General features: G+C 44.0%; 1 protein-coding gene, 1 long non-coding RNA gene and 1 pseudogene across 2 annotated transcripts in view; 2 read left to right on the plus strand and 1 right to left on the minus strand.

The window, feature by feature from the left end:
- The window catches only part of LOC120890719 (uncharacterized), a 135,739-nt gene that overhangs the window by 48,095 nt on the left and 61,468 nt on the right, over positions 1 to 26,176 (minus strand). The window lies entirely within an intron of this gene.
- On the plus strand, positions 4,215 to 5,433 carry LOC101964452 (F-box only protein 3 pseudogene; annotated as a pseudogene).
- LOC144371635 (centromere protein V-like protein 3) lies at positions 21,208 to 22,802 on the plus strand. Its single transcript, XM_078034002.1, has one exon. It carries the CDS (start codon positions 21,290 to 21,292, stop codon positions 22,067 to 22,069), a length of 780 nt encoding a protein of 259 aa, XP_077890128.1. The 5' UTR covers positions 21,208 to 21,289; the 3' UTR covers positions 22,070 to 22,802.

Genomic DNA, 26,176 nt, shown 5'->3' on the forward strand with positions numbered 1-26,176 from the left:
TGATTATGCCTTGCCTCTTGTTTTCTCCCCATATACCTTTTTTTAAAACTGATACAACAGTTTTATACCTTTATTTTATTTATTAATTTTTATGTGATGCCAAGGATCGAACCTAGTTCTTCACTCATGCTAAGCAAACACTCTACCACTGAGCCACAACCACAGCCCCCCATATATCTTCATTGTTGCTCCTTTCTTTCTGCCATCTTTTTTTTTTTTTTTGTCCCCCCCACGCCCCTCTTTCTGCCATCTTGAGTTAAACCCTGTAACCTTCTCTTCTCCAAGTTCCACATCAGCAATGTTAAATGCAAATTTTATGGATAAAACTCCATTTCAGAAGCATTAAATGTTTGATGGGACATTGCTGTACTTCACTCCTAAAAAGTCATCTAGTATGCCCTCTGCTTTTATTTTAATGCTCCAAATAAGACAGGTAATTATTTTTGCCATAAAAACATCATTCTATGGTCTGTTGATATAGCTCAGTTGTATATTGTTGTGTTTAGCATGTGTGAGGCCCTGTGTTCAGTCTGACACACTGACACACACACACACACACACACACACACACACACACACACTTCATTCTACATTAAAGAAAATACAGCTAACAATTTAATCTTATTTATTAAACAGTAGGTGTATAAGAGGCAATTGGAAAATAGAAATCTCATCCCAGTGGTAAAGGCAGGCCCTTCTAAGTGAGAAGGCTCAAAATCAAGGGCTGAGAACAGGTAAATTTTTAGTGATGGAGTCATGGGATGAGGAATTCTCAGGATGGTGGTTGCAGGCTCACAGACTTTTGGAGATCCTACAGGTAACCATGTAGCAGGCAGCCCATTCATCACAGTAGACAGATTCTGGTACCTTTTGGGGGTCTTGGAGTATACTCACAGAGGGTCAGAGCACAGGTGATGAAGGAGGAGGGAGGGGGGAAACGTGCTCCCTATTTCAGCTCATCTAGAGAGTCAAGGCTCAGGCACCTAGGTCAAGGAGGTTAAGGCTATCAGAGCTAGGAGATAGAGTCCACACCATAAAATCCATGGGAGAAGGAAAAAGAACTCACAATAGAACATCCAGAAAGGGAGGAAGTGGAACTCAAGCCAGGGGACTTAGAAGAGGAAGAGGAAGAGAAGGAATTATCGTTATGAGAAATAATTTTGCCAAGAGAGGACGGTGAGGAAGGGGTTGTGTGGATATCATTGTCAAACTGGGAGGCAAAATGGACAACCTCAGGATCAGGTGAGCTTGAACTGCTCTGGAAGGCAATCCTTCATACGGAAACCTAGGGGGAGAAGGAGGATTCCTGGCAGCCAGCCCAAACAGAGGGGAGGTTGCAGAGGGCTGATCTTTGCTGGTTGGCATTGCTGTAGAGGACATAACCTGGTGCTGAGATGTTGCTGCAGAAAGCAGGGCCTCGTGAAGTAGAGTTGCTGCAGAAAGTAGGCCCTGGTGAAATGGCATCAGGCAGAACCTGATCTAGCTTGGGGGACTTGGAAGTTAGCTTCTGTTGGGTTATCATGGCTTCTGAGAGCAGAGATTGGCCCAGTAGTGCTGCTGTGAAGATCAGAATTTGATAGAAAACACTGGTGCAGAGAACAGGAACTAGCCTAGATGCAGGATTTTCGGGAACATGGCCCAGAAGAGGAGCACGTCTATGGACAGCGGGGGCTGAACAGGAAGTGTTAGTGCCAACAACAGGACCTGGCTGGGATTCTGAACTGCACAGAACAGGGCCTGGCAAGGTGTCATGACTTTGTTGGGCAGAGTCTGGTTTCCTTTGACTGTGTAGGGCAGGGCCTTTCCTGACTGTTTCACTGCAAAGTGGTTTAGCCTGGCTGCGGAGAATGGAACACTGTGGTTTGGCCTGACTATGGAGGACAGAACCTGGTGGTTTGGCCTGGCTGTGTAGGACAGGGCCCAGTGGTTTGGCCTGGCTATGGAGGATGGAGCCTGGTGGCTTGGCCTGGCTTTGGGGAGCAGGGACTGTCCTGATTGCTTGGCTATGGAGAATAGTGCCTGGCTGGGTGGCATAGCTATGGAGATCAGTGCCTGCTACAGTTGCACAGCAATGGAGAGTAGATCCGGTTCCAAATAAACTATAGTACAGAACAGGGTCTAGAGGGGTGGTGTGGTTAGGTGCACGGAGTTGGAGATCATAGGCTGGGTGGGGTGAATGCTGGGATCAGTGCTTGGTACAGATGCAGGACACAGGAGACCAGAGCCAGGCCTCAGCACACTGCAACAGAGAATAGGGCCTGGCAGGGTGGTTCAATGGTGGAGATCTGGGCCTGGCCCAGATGCATCATTGTGGAGAACAGGGTCTGGCACGTTGGTGTGGTTGCAGGGATTAGGGCCTATTGCAGATGCCCAGAGTTAGAAAGCAGGGCCAATTCTGTATGCGCTGCAGTGAAGAACAGTGCCTGGTGGGGTGGCATGGCTGTGGAGATCAGGGCCTTCTGCAGATGCATGGTGACCAAGATTATGGCCAGGCCTAGATGCACTATGTGGAGATCCGGACCTGGTCAGGTAGGGTGGCTGCTTCGATTGGTGCCTGGTGCAGACATAGGAGGCAGGAAAGCAGAGCCAGGCCTCAGTACACTGTGGTGAACAGGGCCTGGCTGGGTGGCTCCATGGTAGAGATCTGGGCTGGGTCCAGATGCATCATTGTAGAGAACAGGGCCTCTGATTTGCCCCACCCTTCCTTTGAGAGGTGTCTGGTTGTGAACAGGTGCATTAGCGAGGCTGTGGGGATCAGGGCCTTTTGCAGATGTATTCTGTTGGAGAACAGGGCCAGGCTTGTATGTACTGGTTGGAAGAACAGGGTCTGGTGGGGTGCCGTGTCTAAGGAGATCAGGACATGGCCGGATGTCTAGGCATGGCATATCAGGGCCTGGCTGGGTTGCCTTGACTGTGGTGAGCAGGACCTGGTGCAGATGTGTGGCATTGGAGAGCACGGCCTGGAAGAGTGGTGCCACTGCAGAGGGCAGGGCCTGCCCTGACAGCTTGGCTCCGGAGGGCAGGCCCTGGACAGGATGCATAATTCCACATAGACACTTGAGAATGGTCGCGGTAGTACGGCTGAGACCTTGGAGAAGATGGTGGCAGAGGCACCAATGACAGTGGCAACCGCTGTGTGGGAGCCTCAGGAAGCAGGTGGTGCCTTGGAGGCTTGGCAGCCTGGTCGAGGCAGAGCTGCCTCCTATGATGGTTGTTTGGGGGGCACTTGGTCTCAGCCTGGGGTCATTCCTGGCCATTGGTTTCGGATCCTTTGTGCCTAAGTTGTGCATGGGGACCACGGCCGCCCCAGAAGTGGGCATACTGTTTTGCTGGCACACAGCTTATGGAGGGCAGTACTGTGTCTTCACAGGCTTTGGAAACAACTGAACAGTTGGTGGGACCTGCTGTGCTGCTCTGCAGGGTGTCTCCCGATGGAGCCAATTGTTGGAGGCTGTGGGGACCAAGACAATAGGATTTTGATCTCTCATCCTGCAATAGTGGCCAGAAGCTAGCATGCCCTCATTCTTCCACCCTCTTATCTTTTTTGAACTACTAGGACCTCCCGCTGCTGGTGCTTCTGCTCCTTTTCTATGGGTGTCTGGGTAACCACCATATTGAGTTCTTGCTCAGAGATACAACACAAGTGCTCAGAGACAAAACAACATGGCTACTAGTGCCCTCCTGGGTTAGCAGCAGAGCTGGTAGAGGAAGAGGATGGGTGGAGCCAGCTGAATCTTTACCTCTAATTGATGAGCAGGGTGTCACATGAGGCTTTCCACTTCCTGGGGCCTTTTTAAAAAAAATATTTATTTCTTTTTAGTTGTACACAATACTTTTGTTTTTCTTTATTTATTTTTATGTGGTGCTGAGGATTGAACCCAGGGCCTTGCACATGCTAGGCAAGCGCTCTACTGCTGAGCCACAACCCCAGCCCCCTTCCTGGAGCCTTTTAACCTCTATCCTTGAGGTATCAGACAGGGAGGTTTGCCCCATCCTTCCTTTGAGAGGTGTCTGATTGTGAACTGAAAGGCATGGTCACCCTTCTGGGTCCTCCCCTTCCGTCAATAGTTTGCATTTCTCCAGCCCCAAACTCAGCCACTAAGAGAGTGTGGAGCAGCTGCAGTGGTGGCAGAGGTGGGGCCGGGGTGGAGCTAGGGTGGGGCCAGGCCTGCTCTGGGCCAGGCAAGAAGGCCACCATGGAGGAGAAAGTGCCTATGACCCTGGAGTCGTTGCTCATGGATCCTCTGCTCCTCATTTTATCTTTCTTGAACTACTAGGACCTGATCAATTGTTGCTATATCAAAGACTTAGCCAGCTATCAAGTCATGATCCACTGCGGAGAAGACATTGCAAAAAATACTGGCTGATATCTGAGGAAGAGAAAATATGGAAGAATCATGTTGGAAATCTCTCTTCATAGATACTTACACTGATGTAGGAAGATACATTGATCATTATGCTGCTATTAAAAAGGCCTGGGATGATCTCAAGAAATATTTGGAGCTCAGGTATCCTCAGATAGTTTTATCTCTGAAAGAGGATGCTCATGAGAAAGACCTAGATGCTGTGGAGAAAGACCAAGCACAGATTGGTTGCAAGCTTCCTGATGACCATGGGTACTCATACTGAATCCACAATGGGCAGAAGTTAGTGGTTCCTGGGTTGTTGGGAAGTATGGCTCTGTTTAATCACTATCATTGTGAAGATTTGTTAGATGTTGATACAGCTGCCAGAGGATTCCAGCAGAGACAGGGGCTTAAATATTGTCTCACTTTTTTGGCATATATACTGGCTTGAGTCAGTACATAACAGTGGAAGCAGTGCAGGGTGAAACAAAAATGAAGTTTTCTACCAATGTCCAGACAAAATGAATCAGAATCCAACTGCTATTGACATGTTTATCATAGGTGCTACTTTTACTGACTGATTTAGCTTTTATGTCAAAAATGTTGTATCAGGTGGCTTTCTCCATCATCAGAAACCAAATTTTCAGATATGTTCACGATCCAGAGTGCATGGCAACACCTAGGGATATTATAGTGTCAGTTTCCACATCATTTCTGCCAGAAAGCAGCTCTGTACATCCACCCCACTATTTCTTCACATACCGCATCAGGATTGAAATGTCAAAGGATGCACTTCCTGAGAAAGCATGTCAGTTGGACAGTTGCTAATGGAGAATAACAAATGCTAAGGGTGATGTAGAAGAAGTTCAAGGACCGAGAGTAGTTGGTGAATTTCCTATCATCAGCCCAGGTCGGGCACATGAGTACACCAGCTGTACCCATTCTCTACATCATCAGGATATACAGAAGGATATTATACCTTCCATTTTCTTTATTTTAAAGACAAGATCTTTAAAATATTACCATTCCCCAACTCCATATGACATGTCCAACATTCAGGGTATCTATAGCCCAACTGTTTTGGTAATTTGTGCCTTTCAAGGAATCTGTCCATTTCATCTAAATGATGAATTTATTGGTGTAAAGTTATTCACAATATTCCCTTGATATCCTTGTAATGGCTACAATAATTATAGTCATATGTCCTCTTTTGTTTTTCATATTGGTTTTTATATATTCTCTTTTGTTCATCACATGATTATTATAATTTTTATTGATTAAAGGAACAACTTTTGGTTTCACTGATTTTTCTCTATTCATTTTTTTATTTCATTGATGTCTGTAGTTATCTTTCTTTTCTACTTTGGGTCTTATTTGTTCTTCTAGCTTTTTAAAGTAGAAGTTTATTGATTTTAAATGTTAAGCACTGTTTTAGCCGTGTTTCACAAATTTTGATGTGTTTTCGTTAACAGTAGTTCAAAAATAGTTCCAAATTTCCCTTGTAACTTAATTTTGACCTGTAACTTTTCTACCGGTGTGTTGATTTCTAAACATATGGGAACTTTTCAGTTATCTTTTGGCTGTTGTTTTCTAATTTCATTGTGGTTAGAAAACTTCCTCAGTATTTTCAGTACTTGTAAATGTTTTATGGCCCAAACTTATGTGAAGAATTTATATATGTTAGTAAATGATCCTTGTGCATTTGGAAAGAATGTGTATTCTGTCATTTGGGGGAATATTATTCTATAAATACAGGTTAAACTGGTTGACATTGTTTTTCAAATATCTATATATTTATTGTTTTGGGGTACCTTTGTTCTGTCAACTACTGAAGATATGATTGTTGAAATTTCCAACTAAGATTACAGTTTTGTCTGTTTCTCTTTTCCATTCTGTCAGATTTGCCTCATGGATTTGGAAGTTTTATAATTGTGTACAAATGTGCTTAGGATTGTTGTGTCTTTTTAATGAAGTGATTCTTTTATTATTATGAAATCTCCCTCTTCATCTCCATAACATGTCTTGTCCTGAAGGTTAAAGAGCACTGAAGCTTGTTTGGTAGCTGAGCTACTATTGGGTCAGCTTGATCCTTTTGAGGACTGTTTTCTTCAATATTCATTGGGGCAAGTGTAAAGTGCTATCTACTTAAGGACAGTCATTCTCCAACATTTCAGTTTCATGACTCTCTTAGATGCTTAAACTCAGTCAGGGCTCCAAAGAACTCTTGCTTACATGGGTTACATTGATAATTATCATATTAGAAGCTAAAACTGAGAAGTTTGACAATATTTACTAAGCAGTTCCTTTTAAATTACAATAAGTAAATCCTCTCAACCATGTATTTATTTACTTAGAGTTTTAGTTTCTTCTTAAGCACAAATAAACAAATTCAATCTTAAAAAAAGAGAGTGTGTGTTTCAGGGGAGGGGTTTGGGGTGTGGAGTCTGTCTATATTAACCATTTTAAGTACCTCAAATCAGCTTGTTAGCAACACTCCTGTAGCTCAACCTCAAATGATCAATTGCTTGAAAGATATACCATGCCGGCCAATAGGCTATATCTCCATGCCTGGGTATAACCCCATAGTGGATTATCCTGGAACTCCTCCAGACATCTGGATAACTCAAGGGGGGGGTGTCTGGTGGGTTTTAAGGTTTGTGAGAGGACTAGAGGCAAGAAAAGGGATGACGTCACACTGTCTTAGCTTAGGATGTTCAGCACTGGATGTGCTACCTCCCTCAGGCTCCAAACAGCATATATGATTCAGAATTATCCAATAAGATGAAACACAGCCTGGAGTTTCCTAGGATTCAGGGTGATACTGTCCTTACATTCATCAACATTTGTACAGGCTGCATATGAATCTACTGGTGAATGTACATTAATTTATTTTGAGTAGACTCTAGTTTCTGTTAAATAGGCTGAGATGCACAGATTGAAGTTTCATACTTGGACACATATTTTTAGTCTTTACAAAAGGGATTCCTCTTTCAGTGCCCAAAACAGCAAGCAAATATGAGAAAACAATCACCAAAATTCTCACAGGCATGAGTCTATATTTAGAGGATTCAAAAAATTCCACCAGAAAACATCTAGAACTAATAAATTAATTCCAGCAAAGAGGATATAAAATCAAATAAATAAAATGCATTTCTAGACATCAGTGATGAATCTTCTGAAAGAGAAATTAGGAAAACTACACCTTTACAATAGCTTCAAAAAAATAATATACTTAGGTATCAACCTAATAAAAGAGGTTGAAAACCTCTACAGTGAAAACTACAAAACACTAGAGAAAGAAATTTTAAAAAACTTCAGAATATGAAAAAATCTCCCTTATTCTTGGATTTGGCAGAATTAATATTGTCAAATGGCCATACTACCAAAAGTGTTATACAGATTTAATGCGATTCAAATCAAAATCCCAATGACATTCCTCATAGAAATAGAAAAAGCAATCATGAAATTCATTTGGAAAAATTAAGGACCCAGCATAGCCAAGGCAACTCTTTGCAAGAAGAGTGAAGCAGGAGGCATCACAATACCAGAACTTAAACTATATTTCAGAGCTATAGTAACAAAAATGGCATTGTATTGGCACCAAAACAGACATGTAGACCAATGGTACAGAATACAGGTCACAGAGACAAACCCATATAAACACAGTAATCTCATACTAGACAAAGACACCAAACACATACATTGGAGAAAAGATAGCCTCTTCAATAAATGGTGCTGGGAAAACTGGAAATCCATATGCTGCAAAATGAAATTAATCCTCTATCTCTCACCCTGCACAAAAATCAACTCAAAGTGTATCAAAAACTTAGGCACTAGAACAGAGACCCTGCACTGAATAGATGAGAAAATAGGCCCAAATCTTCACCATGTCAGCCTAGGATCTGACTTCCTTAACAAGACTCCTAAAGCACAAGAAATAAAATCAAGAATCCATAAAGTAGATGAATTCAAACTTAAAAGCTTCTTCTCAGCAAAAGAAACAAATAATGAAGTGTAGAGAAAGCCTACAGAATGGGAGCAAATTTTACCACATGCACATCAGATAGAGCACTAATCTCCAGAATATATGAAGAACTCGAGAAACTTAACACAGAAAAAACAAATAACCCAATCAATAAATGGGCTAAGGAACTGAACAGACAATTCACCAAAGAAGATATATAATTGATCAACAAATATATGAAAATGTTCAATATCTCTAGCAATTAGAGAAATGCAAATCAAAACCACTCTAAGATTTCATCTCACTCCAATCAGAATGGCAATTATCAACAATTCAAGCAACAATAAGTGCTGGCAAGGATGTGGGGGAAAAGTACACTAATTCATTGCTGGTGGGATTGCAAAATGGCGCAACCACTTTTGAAAGCAGTATGGAGATTCCTTAGAAAACTACAACTGGAACCACCATTTGACCCAGCTATCCCACTCCTTGGTCTATTCCCAAAGGACTTAAATTAGCATGCTACAGTGATGCAGCCCACTCAATGTTTATACTAGCTCAATTCACAATTGCTAAACTGTAGAACCAACCTAGATGCCCTTCAATAGAGGAATGGATAAATGTGGTATATATACACAATGGAATGTTACTCAGCCTTAAAGAAGAATGTAATCATGGTATTTACAGGTAAATGGACAGAGTTGGGGAAAAACAGAGTTTGCGAAAAAACCAAAGGATAAATGTTTTCTCTGAATATTGGATGCAGATCCACAATGGAGGGGGCAAGGGAAGAATGGAGGACCTTTGGATTGAGCAAGGGGAGGTAAGGGAGAGGGTGTATTGAAGGAGGAAGATGGTGGAATGAGATGGACATTATTACCCCTATGTAAGGGTATGAATTTATGAATGTTATGTATCTACATCATGTACAACCAGAGAAATGAATAGTTGTGCTCCATTTGTGTGAAAAAATTAAATTAATTAATAAAAAAAGAAAATGAAATAATGATTAAATAGAATATTCACTTAAATGAAAAATAAATGAATAAATTTATGATCCCTTCAACTACTCCACAATTTATTGTCATGGAAAAATGGCTTTTGATTAAGCTCAAGCATTTTGTACAGCTAGAATTCACACAGTGCAGAGCAAGGATGGTTTCTCTCTGCTCTAAATGTAAACAAATGGTGTACTCAACTCAGACAATTCCAATGGATATGAATTCAGGAGTAAAGGGCAAGCAATCTTTGATGACTCTTAGATTTCTGACATTAGAGAAATGCAAATCAAAACCACTCTAAGATTTCATCTCACTCCAGTCAGAATGGCAATTATCAAGAATTCAAGCTACAATAAGTCATTCCTCATAGAATGAGGATCGGTGATGGTGCTGCTCCCTGAAATGGGTAAGACTTGCCTAGTTGAGGAGCACTTTAGGAAGACAGTGGAAGTGGTGATTCTGCTGCATGAGTTAGAATTATAAAGCACATTAAAAATCATATGAAAAACACCAGCCAGAATTCTTTGATAAAGTCTCCAAGACTGAAATGATCCCCAGTGACTGTTCTATATACTTTGGGGTCATTAGATCTTAAGCTCGAATCATCCCTCCATTTTTATGAAAGAAAACAAGATGTTTGTCCCTGAGTACACTATCAAAATACTCCCTGTGAGTATATCTCTAGGGTTCTCTACTTGTATGCATGTTGTACTCTGGCTTTCCCTTAAAGTTGAACCTGGCATTATTTCTACTGCTTGAAGTTTCTCTAGAAACATGTGGGAGTTTGTGTGGATTTTGCTGGCATTCACATGAAAGTCCCAAACATAAATTTGGCAAAAAGAATCCCTTCTATATTTAGGGTTCTGCTGAGATGGCTGAGGAACAACAACTTTAAGCTTCCCAGAGGCGTTCAGTAGAGTTAAGAACATCTGTTAAGTTAAGAATATCTGACACACCTTCAGTCTCTTAAGAGAGATTTTGTGGGACTGGATACTCTGAATGTTTGGTCCTTCTGAGTTCTCAGCAAAAGTTTGTACAGCCAAACCGTCTGCTTTCTCCCCATGGCACACTTTCAGATGCAAACTCTTCATGGTAGTGTTCCCCCACCTCTAGATAGGCTGAGAATTGTGAACATCACAAAGTCCTGGTTCCTTCTATTTCACAGTTGATCTTTCCCCTCTCACATCCCTCTGTCTCCACAAGAAGAAGCCAGGTGCTCCTTCAGCACCTTGCTTGGAAGTCTCCTCAGCCCTATAGCCAGGCTCACCATGTTCAGATTCAGCTACTACCCATCTAGGGGATGTGGTCCTGCTAAGAATTCTGCCAGTGAATGATGAAGATCTTCCTTCTATGGTTTCCAATAATATCTCTCTAGCTTCTGCTGCCACCCCCACGCTCAGAAACCTCCCAAGAGTGCAGACACAAAACAACAGTCCATTAAGAGTTGTGTTCTGGCTTTCTCTGAGGGAGTTTGGGGTTTCCCTAAAACATTCCCTCTTTCTCAAGGCAACTCAGGCTTTCTCTATCATGCACCTAGAAATTCTCCCAGGCTTCACTCAACACCTGGTTCCAGAGTCCTGCCCTACTTCGGTTCCAGAGTCCTGCCCTACTTCGGTTCCAGGTCCACCATGGCAGCACCCCACATCCAGGGACCAGAATCTCCACAGGTTTCCCATTCACTACAGCACTCAGCAGCTGAATCTGCCACTCAGCAGCTGAATCTGCCACTCACCAGTTCACAGTTGCATAGGTCAGACATTAGCACACAGCCTGCCTGGTTTCATGCCTCAGGATGCAGGGTGTGGGGTGGTGTTGGACTGGCTGGGTTCCTTTCTGGAGGTTCTGTGGAAGAAGTCCTTCTAGACTCATCCACATTGACAGCTGAATTCAGGTCCCTATAGCTGTAGGACCAAGGCCTCCGTTCTCTTTCAGGCTGTACTCTCCTTGCCATGTGGCCCCTGCTAATATTCGCTTAGGATCTAAATAGCTATATCTATGCGCCACCCGCCACCATGTCTCCCGCCCCTCTCTGACTCATTAGTTCAGTTAGGACCTAACCACTTCTAAGTGCTAATCTGATTTCTAAGTGCTAATCTGATTAGGTCTGGCCTACACCCACTAATATCCTCTCTTTAGAGCAACTGACCTGTGAGTTTACTTACATCGGCAGCATCCTGGTTTCCATAAAGTAATGTCATCACAGGTGTGATATCTAGCCACATGTGCAGGTTCAAGGTCAACTCAGTGAGAGGGCATTATAAGAAGATCATGGTCACGTGGAATCATCAGAGAATTCTGGCTACCATACAGTCTAGTGCACGTCCAATAGAACTGCATCAACATGTCTCCAAAAGACACTAACAAACATTCACAGCATGATTGTAGATGAGGGTCACTACCTGGAAATCATGTGAATATCCACCAGCCGTTTAAATAAATTTGTGATTTATCCATGGAACACAATACTAGAGAGTAATGAAACAAGCAAATGCCCCTACGTGCAGTGATATGGGTAGATCTCAAAATCAGAGTACTGAGCAGAAGAAGCCAGGCATAAAAATGTCCACGATGTAGAATTATTTTTTAAATTTTTAATTGATTTTTAATGAATAAATGACAGCGGAATGCATTCTGATTTTATTACACATATATAGCACAATTTTTCATATCTGTGGTTGTATATAAATTATGCTGACCCCAATTCATGTCTTCATACATGCACTTTGGATAAGGATGTCCATCACATTCCACCAAACTTGCTGCCCCCTCCCTTCCCCTCACACCCCTATGCCCTATCTAGAGACCTTCTATTCCTCCCATACTCCCTCTCATAATGTAGAATTCTGTTTCTATAAATCTTTTAAAAAGGCAATTCGTCTGTAGTGACCAACGTCAGAAAAGCAATTCCGTTTCAGGGACAATGGCCAGTTAAAGACATATCATACATATCTGGGATACCAGGAGATTTCTCTATCTTGGTTGTGGTGGTGGTTGCATGCCTGTGTTTGCTTTGTATACCTACAGGCATGTGTCTCCTTGGTGAAACACCATCAATATATTTTTGTCCCTTCATATTTATACAGGCCCCTCCCCCCATTTTTGTGGTGCTGGGGATTGAACCCAGGGCCTTGTACATGTGAGGCAAGCACTTTACCGACTGAGCTATATCCCCAGCCTTATACTCCCGTCTTTGTATGTGTTTTATGTCAGTGAACTACGTTTTAACAAAGACAGAAAAACGGTATAAAACACAGAAACAATTTTCTTTATTTTTTTGTGGTGCTGAGGATCCAGCCCAGTGCCTCACATGTGCGAGGCAAGCGCTCCATTGCTGAGCTATAACCCCAGCCCCATCCTGTTTCATTTTTGGCAGCTTCCTTCCTTCCTTCTTCCTGTTTTTTGGGGGGTGGGTGTTCCAGGAACTGAACTCAGGGGCACTGGACCACTGAGCCACATCCCCAGCTCTATTTTGTATTTTCTTTAGAGACAAGGTCTCATTGAGTTGCCTAGTGCCTTGCTTTTGCTGAGGCTGGCTTTGAACTTGTGATCCTCTTGCCTCAGCCTCCAGAGCTTCTGGGATTCCAGGTGTGTGCCACCACACCTGTCCCTTGCTGCCTTTTATCTTTAGTTTCTTCATCTGTGAAATGGCAATGTGGTGCGCTCTCTTTCTTTCATTACCTAGCATTTGGCAGTGGGCAGAGTTCATACTAGCACACCGAAGAAGAAGTGTTCAAACCTGTTTAGATCATGGGCAACACATGAATATTGATAAACTCATTGTGACAACTGGCATCCTCAAGCAAGAGGTAATAACTCTTTTTGCAATTATATAATTGAGAGCATTATTTCATCTTCAAATTGTGCTCAGCACTTACTTCCGTGTTTTTGCCACATAAAATTCCTAGATGATTACTACATATAATGCATCAACTTTTTAAAAATTTCTAAGAGCATAAATACATAATTTTTAAAGTTAAAGATTAATATTAGAATTCATTGAGAATAGCACTTGATCTCTAACCCGCAACTCCCAAATTGCCATGGCTTTGATCCCAAATACAATGATTTTCAATTTCAGCTTTTATATGCTTAATCTTTGTTGGCACTGGGCATGACAGTTGTGAGTCATTGGGGTATGGCGATTGAGGGACACTGCAGAATGAGAACAGATGAGAATTCTAGTTCACCTCCAACATTCAGAGAGGCAAGAAAACAGCAATTCCATCCTTACCAGCAGAAACTGAACCTATGCCATTTCTGGACTCATCAAGGAACTGAGGTGACAGGGCAAACCAGTACCTTGGATCCTGAGATATTTTCATGACCAGAGTGCCAGAGTTGAGATCTCCACACTTGGATCAGATCAGAGGCGTGTGGTCTCAGGAACTGACAGCAATTCACAGCATATGATGTGTGCTTGCACACGGTCAATGGTAAACAGGAAGAATTGCTTTAGGCTGAATATCCACATATCCAGGGGTGTTAGCTCTAGAGCTGGAATGACTTGGCAAAGGGGTCCTAGTCGCCATCCTCTTAGCGCTTCCCCCACTCCCCACAGGGAGATGGGTGGAGCCATCACTGCCAAATACTCCTGGAGACTCCTCTTCAAGACAAAGGTTAACTCTCTAGGGAAATAACTTTGGCAGAGCCTTATCCTAGGTACTCTGCCCACCTCACTCACCTCTATACCTCTGGTCCAACTAAGGGAAAAATAGTGCAGTCTACAGGAAATGATTGGGAATACTGCAGTCAGGGGAGGGACAGAGGACAGGAGGTGAAGGAAATAACACTAGAGAAACACCTGTGAAGGTCGTATCCCAGAGCCACAGCCCCAACAATGCCTGAGATTCAATCACACAGCTGTAAAATTCCCTCCCTCCCCCACAGCCTACCTCCACATCAACATGGTGACAAGGATATTGCATTGAACATTGCCTGAAGTGCTGCAAAACAAAAATTCGGAGCAGGAGTACTTTAGGCTGACCAAACTCAAGAGGGGCAGATAAAGGCAGGAATTTGGAAGCCTCTGGTACTTACAGCTTTAGCAACCATCAAAGGCAGCCCATCTCCCTGCAAGATTAACGGAACTATTCCCAGTGGATCACCATTTCATTCAGGTCCTACTACCCAGTAGCAGAGGTCTCCTCCTGCCCACACACAAACAAAACAAAACAAGAACAACAAACATGATGGAAAGCAGAGGAGGCCTGTCAGAAACCAGGTAAAAATAGAGAATGAGGAGTCAAAACACACCTTAGAACCAGTCTAACCTGGCACCCAGGTACCAAAATGGTAAAAGGGGGAGTTGAAAATAAGCATGACTATCCTGCTCAGGGTCCTAATGAGAAAAAAAGACAACTTGCAGGACCAGCTGTGTGATGTTAGGAAAAGGTGGAAATTCGGAGAAAGAATTCACAGGAAGTAAGAGAAATTAAACAGGGCATACAGCTCATGAATGGTGTCTGTCAGGAGTTCATCAGGAGACGCAGCCCAATTAAGGAAAAGATCGGTGAGATTAAGGGGTAGGTCACAGGCCCACAGAAACTTCCAAAACAGAAGTGCAAAGAGAAAAAGATGAGGGGAACTGAAACCATGCATCCTACCATGTGAAAACTCCTGGAGGCATTTACCTAACACGCTTGAAGCCTGATATCTGTCCCCAGCACAGAAAATGAAAACAAGTCCTACCAAATGTTTGACATGTTCATCTGAATAGCAGGAAGACAAAGAAGACAGATAACAGAGAAGAAGTATTAGAACCAAAAAGCTTAGAACTGTCATCCGGAAAACTCATGAAGACATATGTGAATGCGAGTGCACGTGTACACACACACACACACACACACACACACACACACACACAAGCACACACACACAGCCTAGGCGTATGATGTTCAAACAGCAGACAACTTCAGACAGGAGGAAAACCTTGAAAGAACATTCCATAGCTTAAAATCCCCTAACTTATTGAGGTATGTGGAGTAGAATTATAGAAGCCACATAAAGAAACAGAGTAGGCTCAAATATATAGTGTTCATTCAGGGCAAAAACATTCCCTACCTAAAATTCTACATCTGGAAAATTATCATGGAAAAGTAAATACGAAATAAGATACATTCTCTGAGAAGTAAAAACTGAGCTTATTAATGTACAGGAATGCCTCCCTGGAAGAATCGTACAAACATAGACAAGGAAGAAAACAAATTAGAAACTTTCATTAACATGAAGAAAGGATGGCAGTCAGTATAGGAACAAATAGATGCCAACGGTTTAGTTCATATTGCTCATCCTAGCACGGTGTAAAAGAGAAATGATCGATGCAATATTGACACGGTATGGAGTGATTGTAGCATGGACGCTGTGAAGTGAACATCAGGAGCAACGGAGGGCTGGGGAGTGTTACTGGAGGGTGGAGTGTTACTGGAGGGTGGAGCACTGCACATAGGATGTGGAGTGTTCCTGGAGGGTGGAGTCGGGGCCATAGTTGTATTGGAAAGTCTATGGAAACCTTAAGAAACAAGTTTGAAAGCTACAACAGCAGTAGTGCTAAGGGAGAAGACGATGGAATCCAATGTGAGGCTCAGGTAAACCAAGAAGGGTGAGACAAAGAGGGGCAACAAGAAGCAAAGAAGCAATGCAGGGAACACACAAGATAATTGCCAATAAGTACAATTGATATGAACCCACTTGAATCAACAATCACTTTATGTTTATTTTGAGGATTTTAAAAAGTTTTTTATTTGAATTTGTTCTTTGTACTTACGCAGGAGAGTAAAATCTATTGTGATGTATTTATACAAACAAGGAACATATCTTATTCCAATTAGGATTTCAGGCTGGAGGATGGACACGATACAATCACTTTAAACAGAGATGGTCTAATAACCGCGCCATTAAAGACAGAGATGTTCAGAGTGGATTGCAAAAGCCACCTATAATTGGTGCTTGGGGCAGTCACATTCGACAGAATGATTCAGATGGCTTAGAAGTTAAGGGGTGAAGAAAGGTTTACACCACTTAGGCTAATTCAAAGACAGACACAGTGTCAATTTCAGACAAAGCAGACAGTGAAGCAAGGAAAATGGCTAGGGGCACTACCTAGTGATTTAAGAGATCAATCCTCCAAGAGGATATGACCATCCTAAAATGTCATATCCTCTTGGAGGCACAGTGTCAACTATGGGAGGCAAGGAGAAATCCACCAGGGAAGTGAGAGATTTCAACACGCCTCTATCAATAATCAGCAAATCAAGCAGACAGCTGACTAGAAAAGATACACAAATATGAACAGCAGTGTCAGCCAACTGGATCTCTTTGTACAGAATACTCCATCCAATACCTGTGGGATCAAAATCCTCTCAAGCTCACGTGGAGCATTCACAAAGGTAGAGCATATTCCTGGGCCGAAACCTCACTTTAACCGATATAAAGGAATAGGAACCATAACAAATATGTTCTTAATCTGAAAGCTTAAGACAGCATTAAGAAGATTTGGTGGATGAGGCTGGACTGCAGAATGTTCCAAGTAAAGCTAGCCATATTACAAACGCATGACAAAAGAGAAGAAAAACAAGTCACTGAGGGCTGTGAGCAAAACAGGGCTCACTAGAGTAACTTCAGAGGAGAAATTAATCTGCAAAGCGGCAAATGGCAACAAAAGCTGTTGTACAGGCATGGTGGTCCACGTGGACCCGTAATCCCAGCGACTCAGGAGGCTGTGACAGTAGGGTCACATGTTTGAGGGCAGCCTCAGTAACTTGGTGAGGTCAAAAGCAACACAGTGAGAACCTGGCTCCAAAGGAAGAGGGCTAGGGATCTGGCTCAGTGATCAAGCACCCCAGTGTCAAAATAGTCATCATTATCATAATAAAACTGTTGCACTCCAATGAACTAACCTACTGCCCATGGGAATACAGGTTAGCCAATCCGTCTACTTGCACATGTACACTGGAATGAAATGACTACCGAAATGGACGGTGGATACAGGGAGGCAGAATTCTTACTGCTGGAAGGAGATACCCATAACAAAGTGGCAGAAGCAAATTTCTGCAAGTCGTCATGGAATAGAACTGGGGAGATGGGCTTGGATTTCCATTAAGCTTACTATACATCTGAAGATAATATCTAATATGATATTCATAGCAATGTGTGTACACATGGGTTAGTAGGCACACAGAGATTTGCTTCTTTCAGCTGCAACAGCCTAGAAAAACACTAAAGCCAAGTTAGAAAAGGCCTGGCTGATGCTCACTTTTGAGTTTCTAACACCACTTTCTAATGACTAGTGATAAAGAAATGGAGAAATGTCTGAGTCAAGAAACTTGGACAAGTGTAGGACCACAGCACTTGGGAGGCACAGGGTTCCATCCTCAGCACTGGGTAAACGTAAACAATAAAATAATGGCATTCTATCCATCAACAACTACAAAAATATTTGAAAATAAAAAAGAACAAGAGGAGAAGGGGGAGGAGGAGGAGGAGGAGCCTGAAACACATGTAAATGTGTGATGCACAAGATAAACCAAAGAGCAAGGAATGACACAAAAAGTTACCACAATCTCAGGAAGACATCCACATAACCATGGAGGCACCGAAGGGGCTACTGTTGCTCATGACTTGAAAATGTTAGCCAAAGGAGAAAGAGTCAACGATTGGGTTATAACCTTTGAAAGTACAAAATAAACAGTCATCAGAATAGAAACCATGAGATAAAAGAATAATTTAATAAACAAGAAGCATAAACGGAGGAGCAGGGTTAGATTTTCCACACAGCACAATTCCAAAGGATGTGTGTGCCAGGTCCACACGGGTTACCTGTGACCTGTTCTCAAAGATTTCCTCTCCAAGAGCAGAGTGTGGAAAGGTTAAAGGATAACCTCACTTTGGAAGCATCTGGCAAACTCTACTTCAGCCAGGTGACCAAAGTCGAGTTCAACACTGAAAATTTATGTAGATAGTATGCACCCTTGTAGGATCAGACAGCAATGGCTTTTTGCTGTTGCCGTGTTTCTTCCACAACTCACATCAGTTCACTCATGAGCCAAACTTCAAAATATCCTCATGGAGGATATGCTTCAAAGGGCCTTCGGAGTCACCCTCAGTACTCTCAAGCACAGCAAAGTGAGCAACAACTGGGCAATGGTCACAGACAAGAGGGGCTGAAAGCAAGAGGAAAGCTAAATATATTGTGGTGGCCTGGCTGGGTTCTTGCAACAGAAAAAGGCTCAAACGTGAGAACCGAGAGAGCAGGAATAATGCTTGCACTCTGGTTTCTTCTGCCTCTGGGTAACCACCACCAGGGGAGAGTTGGAGCCCCCAGAGTCACCACAAGAAGAAATCACACAAGAATGCCACTGCAAAATCTCTGAACACCATCTTTCTAAGGAGCCCGAACCTAAACATGGAGGCCTGGACCTGCATGCTTATAGTAAAGAAGGCTTCTGGCTTCAAAATTAAAAGATTCAATGAGGCTCCAAATACAATGACTCCTGATACAATAGCTGAAACATCTTGGAGAGAAGACGAAATGACCCCTCAGATCAAGAATTAAGGACATTGCCACTCTAATGAGAAAACACTATTCACTGGTGCCAGCATAGAGCTGATTCAGATGTGGCACTGGCCTGACAAACATTTTTAAAGAACCCAACATAAAAATACTTCCTAAGCCAATTACAAAGAGTCTCGAGGTGTGTGGTGGGAATATAAGGAACTCAGTAATAAACAGAATTTTTTGACAGAAATTAAGGAACAGAGGAAATGCAGTCATGGAAATTTGGAAATATCGCTGGATTGGCCCAACAGTGGGATAGAGATAAGCAAGATCCTATTTGTACACTTGTGATGTGATCGGTAGAGTTCCTCTATCTTAACCGTGAAGATATAGACTGAATGAACAAGTGAGCAGACCCTCAAGAATTTAGGATGGCAACTGAATTTTAACATCCCTTGATCAAACTTCCAGAGAAGGAGATGTAGCTGAAAGAGCATTGTAAGAAACACAGGCTGCTTAGGACACTGCCTTCTGGCAGCCTGCTGCTTGTCTCTCAGTACACCATCTCTGCCCAACCTGGGCCCAGGGCAGTTGCTGGTAGGCGGGCATGTTCCTCACCTAAGACAGAAAAGGAGGTTTCAGAGCCTGATGTCCCTGGGGTCAGTGGCATCAGAGCCCTGAGAGGTGCTTTTACATTTGGGCAGCCACTTGTCACAGGAGGCTACCATTTGAAACAGCAGCCACACCTGCAATGTGGCTGGTTAGAACTGAGATCTTAAAATACAGAGAGTCTTTTGTAGGGTTCCTTCCAAAAAATGTATACTTAATTAGTTATTTCATGTTGGCCACATGTGAAATTGACAATAAATTTCCTCATAAATTTCTACCACTGATTTTGAAAAAGACAAACACACAAGAAATTTGCGGCTGGAAATGCCCAAAATTTGAGGAAGAACATACAAAACAAAATAAATGAACTGCACACTGACATGTGTAGATGAATCCATGGTGAGATATATCAAAGTTCATCTACTGAAATTCCTACTAACTTTGAAAGGGACAAGAAAAAAAATGACACATTGATGAGGGGCAGTGTCACTGAGTTGAAGCACTACAGATTTCTCATGGAGCTCTGGGGTCTATTAGGAAGTGACAAAACCATTTTCAGCTGTTGGAAAAACAGTACTGTCAAAGGAGAATTTCACATGCCTGAAAGGGTAGCAAAGACAGGAAAAGGAAAAGGAAAGCAAAGAGATGTGCAGAAAGAGGGACTGAGTTGTGTGCTGAAATAGGAAAGGAAATCATGAAAGGAGGCAGCTAAGAGAAATGAATGAAGAGCAGTAGAAGAAGCATCCCCAAGGGACAGACCTTAGGCGAGCCTTTTCCTTATGAATTGTGAATGACCAAAACCCACATGACACAACCAATCTATGACTGAGACTATTTTGTTCACCAGTGAGGGAGGCCCACATCCCCAATGGACCCCTGATTTCCACAGTTCAACTGACTGTGGATTGAGGACTCAGCCAAGTCAAGGCCAGAGCAAACCCTGACAAAATATTCAACAGCCACACACTCAAACGTGATTAAAAAACAAAGACAAATCCCATAAAGTGTTCAAGTAAACCAGAGAAAAGCAGGAGAGGGATTGAAGAATGATGAGATACAGAGGAAAGCAAAGAAACCAATGGAGGGACTTCGACACTGGCATTGGAGCAAATATCAGGTGACTGAGCTAAACCCTCACTTAAAATTAAGGCTGATATGGGCCAAGTCTGTCAAAACCGACCTAATTTCACATCATGTTTGCATGAGGTTCATTTGCACTTCAACAGTATAGGTCAATGCATTGAAAGAGAGTTCAGACAGCCACATCATGCACACATGAATCTACAAAGCTGAAATGGTACAGTCATATGAAAACAGACCCCATCGCAAGGAAAACTACTAGAGGCAGACAGAGCCCACCCTGCAGGCAGACAGCAAAAAAGCCTTTCCTGATCTGGCCCCTCTCTTTCACCCTCCAGCTGGTGCGCTTAGGACCACCTGAGGCTTGCCTGGGGGGCTCTGTTCTCCTCCCTGTGGGAGAAATCATGACCATATTTTGGTTCCTAGTTTGGTGTATTTGACTATAAATGAGTGCTAGAGTTTGGAGAGCTGAATACTCCTCCCTGTGCCCAGAAGCCCTGGGGGACCCCACATGTGTCTGCTGAACCACCTCCTTCCCACTGAGTCTCTCAGGGAGCAGAGGCTGTTCTGATAGGGTCAAGGGAAGGGTTTCTTGACATCACACTCAACAAGTGGCCAATCCTGCAGGTGCAGCCAATGAGGCTGCTCAGAGACTGCCTGGGAAATGAGGGGCGGGGGGGCGCCCACTCAGAAGACTGCAGGCGCCTTGGGCAGAGCAAGGCAAAGAGCCAACGCTCAGCAGAGAAAGCAAAAGCGTCCCGGGGATCCTCCAGCCACCTGCGCAGCGGTCGCGGTCATGGGCAGGAGCCGCGCGCATTGCCCACCTGTCCAAGTGGGTGTCCGGAGCCAGGCGGCAGGCAGGGAGCTCGCAGCAGCCAAGTGGCGGAGGGGAAAGGCGCGGCGCAAGAGCTGGTGGCGGAGGGTCCAGGAGACCTGGGCCAAGAATCTGCTGCTCCCGCCACAGCTGCGGAACCAGCGGGCGCCCGCGCCCACCCCAGCGGCCCCTGCCATGTCCCCAGGTGAGCTGGACCTGGGCGCGCAGCGCGAGCGCTGGGAGTCGTTCCGCAAGCTGCGGGGTCTGAGCTGCGAGGGTGCCGCCAAGTTCCTACTGGACACCTTCGAGTTCCCGGGCCTGGTGTACCACACCGGGGGCTGCCACTGTGGCGCTGTCCGCTTTGCGGCCTGGGCCCCTGAGGATCTGCACGTGGTGGAGTGCAGCTGCAGTCTGTGCAAGAAGAAGCAGCACCGCCACTTCCTTGTTCCGGCAGAGCGCTTCACGCTGCTGCAGGGTGCTGAGAGCATGGTCACCTACCCGTCCAACACGCACCCGGCGCTGCACAGCTTCTGCAGCACATGCGGGGTGCAGAGCTTCCACTCCGCGGAGTCCGACCCGCGTGTGTACGGCGTCGCCCCGCACTGCCTGGACGCGGGCACTGTGCGCAGCATGGTCATCGAGGAGGTCGATGGTGAAGCTTGGGAACAGGAGGCCACTGAAGAGGAGGAGGAGGACGACAACGCCATGCAGAATGCGTCCATGGAGATGGCCCTTGCCTGTCCTGGTCAAGAGGAGCAGTGACTGGGGCCACCAACAAGCTGAATCCAGTGTGCGGGTGGGGGCCCCTCCAGCCAACCCCTGCAGCACTTGGGGAAACAATCCTTCTCCTGGTGTGCAAGCTACCTGTCCCTCTTTACCCCTTCCCCTCCAGTTCTGTTGAAGGGACTGTCTCTGAATCCAGAACTTGAGCACACACCCCTTCTTCTGTGTACAATGTTCACCTTGACATCCAACAAGCAAGTAGTGTCTCCACGTTTTCAAGCCATCTCTTCCATCACTTGGTTGTGCCATTCTTCCTGAAGGATCCCCACATGGCTGGTGGGAATCCCGTGTACTGTACATTTCTGGTGCTATTGTGAACAGGCTTGTGTGCAACACGTGCGTTTTAGTGTGCTGGGCGGCTACATCCCAACACTTTTGTGAACACTTACAGGACGTTCTCCCCGGGTTTCCTGAGGGTTTGTGTTTTAGGTGGACATGTTTCCACTACTTAGGGAAAGCTGTTGCTTTCAGCCACGTTGTTTATCTAGTGTGTTTGAAAATAGCATGTTTTGAAATTCGATATTACATACCTCATCACACTCAGTTCTCCAATGATGCTACTCTGTTGCTTGGTTTTGTGTTAGTGACTAACTGCTGGGGGGGATGGGGAGAGAGGATTGAGAGGGATGTCCACCCCGTTGGATCTTTCAAAGTACCCACCTTGTACATGTGTTAAGTGTTCAGAAATTAATAAATATTTATAAATGTGAAATTGTGTTTGTTGATCTCTACCCAGAATAGGGTTTGGCAGTGGGGAAATTGGGGCTGTTGAACAAAGTGGGCCTCTGTGAATGTCAAAGATGGTGGTGTCTCTCACTCTGCAGCAAGGCAAAATTCTCCAGGGTCCCCTAACGTTTGGATGAGGAGAATCAGCAGAGTGTTTGCACATTCAGCCTCTGGGGACACCGTGTCTGTACTTGAATCTAGTCTCTGCCACCTATTGGGTAGGTCACTTGTGTGCAGTTCCCTAAGTGATGGGATCAAGTCCCAGTGTTCTCATATTCAGGGCAAACCTGGTGCCCAGCACTGGATACCTTATCCATGAATACCCCTTTTCTCTTCTCAGCTGATGGGAACTCCTGTCAAGTCCCCCTGGCCATACAAAACTCTTGTTTGTCCTTTTCTATGGTGGGGTGGTAGGAAAACTATAAACAAATTCAATGAAATAACTTAAGGAAGGATGAGATTAGGGTTTGAGGATGTGCAGGAGGGTCAGATGGCTTTGTGCCTTCAGTAGAGGCCTGTCCTAGGCTCCTATCCCCCCCACACCCAGTTAATCTTGCCTCATAACAAATGGCCCCCAAGGTAGTTCATAACATGGCAACCGTTTAGTATATGCAAGGCATTTCAGCATCAGGAACTGAGAAAGGACACAGGGCACATGACTTTTCATATGATGTCTGTGACCCCCTTTGAAAAAGCCTGGCCTGCTCTGGCTGGATTCATAGGAAGGCTCCTTGACTGACAGTCCTGGTGGCCTTGTGGACAGGACTGAAGGATGGGTGGACTAGGACGTGGAGTTCCTTACTTTCACCTCGTGGTGGCGTTCCTTTTCTTCTGAGCATGGCAGGCCTCTCTGTAGTCAGGCCTCATATGTGATGACTCAGACCCTGGGGGGGTGTTCAATAAGAAAGGTGATTGTTGCATCAGCTCCTGTGATCAAGCCTCAGAACTCAGGGTGAGTCACTCCTGTCATACTCTATTGATTAGAAGTGAGTCACAAGCCCTTTCACATTCAAGTGGGATAATAAGAATTACATCTCTCAGTGGGGGAGGTGGCAGGCGCTATTTATAACAACATGAGATGGGAGATGTTGCTGTGGACATTTTCAGAAAATACAGTCTTGCACCTGTGGACTTCTAGGTAGCAGGTTATGTGTCATTCTGTCTCCCTATATTGGGTCTGCACGGCTGCACCCCTAACTTTTTGCAAAGTTCACATACAGCTTATGCACAATTTTATAGATGACTTAACCCTTAAAGGAAAATAGGCTTGGTTATACCTCCTTCTCTGGGCAAGAACAAACCAAATATGAGTGATGGTCCAGAGAATAAGATGTTAGGGACAACAGCTGTTCAGTCAGTCTTGGAGCTGACATTGGCAATGCCCTAATACACAGTCCAGTGTGCTAAAAGCTACATTGAGAAAATATAACTTGCTCTTCCCACTGGCGAGGTTTCACCTGTTGGAAGTAGCATATATTGGAGTGCTTTTGCACGGTGGCACCGACCATCCCTTCTGCTCTCCCTTCTAAGCATTCATGCATTCCTTGTTTCCTACCACAAACATTTACTGATGATTTGCCACAGGCCAAGTGCAATGTGAGAAGTGCTCTAGGATACGGCATGAAGTAAGTCAGGTAATAATGCCGTGTTGCCAACCTTTTAGACGGACATGCAACTTTGAGTTAGGTGTGCACACATGAGAGGTAATGGGGGTTTCTTAGTCTGAGCGCCCCAGAAATCACGCACAACATCAGACCTGTGAGTAGCTGAGTGAATGACAAGACGTGTGATCAGAGGTCCCATGTCATTTCCTAAGAACTTTTCTTGGCTCTCTCACAGAATGCCATAGAAGAGGGAACTGCGGTGTCCCCCACAGTAGACTAGAAGGACCCACATAGCCCAAAAGACACAGGGACAAACTCTTGCTGCCTGTACCAAAGGCTTCTATAGAATGAGCTCGATAAGAAAGTGTGTGTTCTTTTCTGGCAAGTGTCCAGGACAGTCTGAGTTAAGGAAATTCCCATGTGTACTATATGGAGAGGCTTTGACTGATAAATGTAGTGTTTTTTCTTCAATTTCCCTAGACAGACACAGTATTTTCCTAATTAAGTGTGCTCAACAATGAAAATTCATATCATGAACCCAAATGGAAATCAATATCACTGGTCATAGCGTAGAATGTCATTAAATGAGATGAGTAAATTGATCTTTACACCCAGTTTTGAAATGAATCATATCAAATTCATGAAAATGAAACCGGTGATGCATGTCTGAAGACTCTCCCTTTAACAAGCACCTCAATCTCTTCTGTTAATTAATTCTCACCCAAGCCTCTCAGAGCACAATTTTTTTTCCCTTTAGGGTACCAGGGATTGGACCCAGGAATGTTCAAGCACAAAGCCACACCCTCAGCCCCTTTTCACTTTTTATTTTTAGACTAGACCTTGCTAAGATTCTGAGGCTGACTCTGAACCTGTGATCCTCCTGTTTCATCCTCCAGAGCTGCTGGGCTGATGTGCATGTGCCACCACACCTGGCATCAGAGCACATGTTTTTAAGCAGGCTTTATCGACTTTGGCACTGTAGCCTGAGAATAGAAGCACTAAGTGAATGGATCCCAGGCTGGCATGTGGCACAGGAAAGGAAAACCAGAGCTACTGTCTGCCAGATTCATTAAGGACAGCAGGGAATGTTTGTTCTCAAGTACTTCTAGTCCACTAATTCTGATCCTTTTCCCCTTTTCCATAGGTACAACTCACTTCATGGATCTAGCTCTTCTTTACCCTTGAGGGAATTCACTGTTCCTTGGTCCTTGCCCATTATCCCAGCATCCTCTCCATTGAATTTGGCCTCCTTTAAAAGTCTGAAATGTTAGTGTTTTGGTCATTTTGCAGCCTCCAACATTGTTATTTCACGTGTCCATGTATTTGTCTTTGTGTCTACAAATAATCACCATGATAGTTTGGATCACACTTGTTATGAGGAAAGAATCATTGAACAGACTTCCACAGGGGCTCTTGTCCAAGTTTGCCAGTTGTTGCTCTTTGAATGTGGAACATTTCCACACACCTGTGTTCATCTTCTCTGTGAGCTTTGAGTGAAGCAAAGCATTTAAAGTAGCAAATGAGCCTAGTATCCTGTGGGCATGTGGCTCACTGGGTGTGGTTCAGTAGTTGTGTGTCCCTGAGTTCAATACTCAAAAAAAAAAAAAAAAGATCTTGCTAAAAATTTGGAAGATCAGTATTTTATAAAGTTTGTATTCCTTCTCTATGCCCTTGTCATTCATATGAAAGAGTAACTCTTATATTTCCTTCCTGGCTGCAATGGAAGGAAATATAAGAGTTATTCTTTCATATAAAT

The sequence above is a fragment of the Ictidomys tridecemlineatus genome, chromosome X (genome assembly GCF_052094955.1).
Source record: "Ictidomys tridecemlineatus isolate mIctTri1 chromosome X, mIctTri1.hap1, whole genome shotgun sequence".
NCBI classification, from domain to species: domain Eukaryota; kingdom Metazoa; phylum Chordata; class Mammalia; order Rodentia; family Sciuridae; genus Ictidomys; species Ictidomys tridecemlineatus.

Bases quoted from the DNA above. Each gene is read 5' to 3' on its own strand.
- LOC144371635 (XM_078034002.1), top strand. From the start codon at position 21,290: ATGGGCAGGAGCCGCGCGCATTGCCCACCTGTCCAAGTGGGTGTCCGG.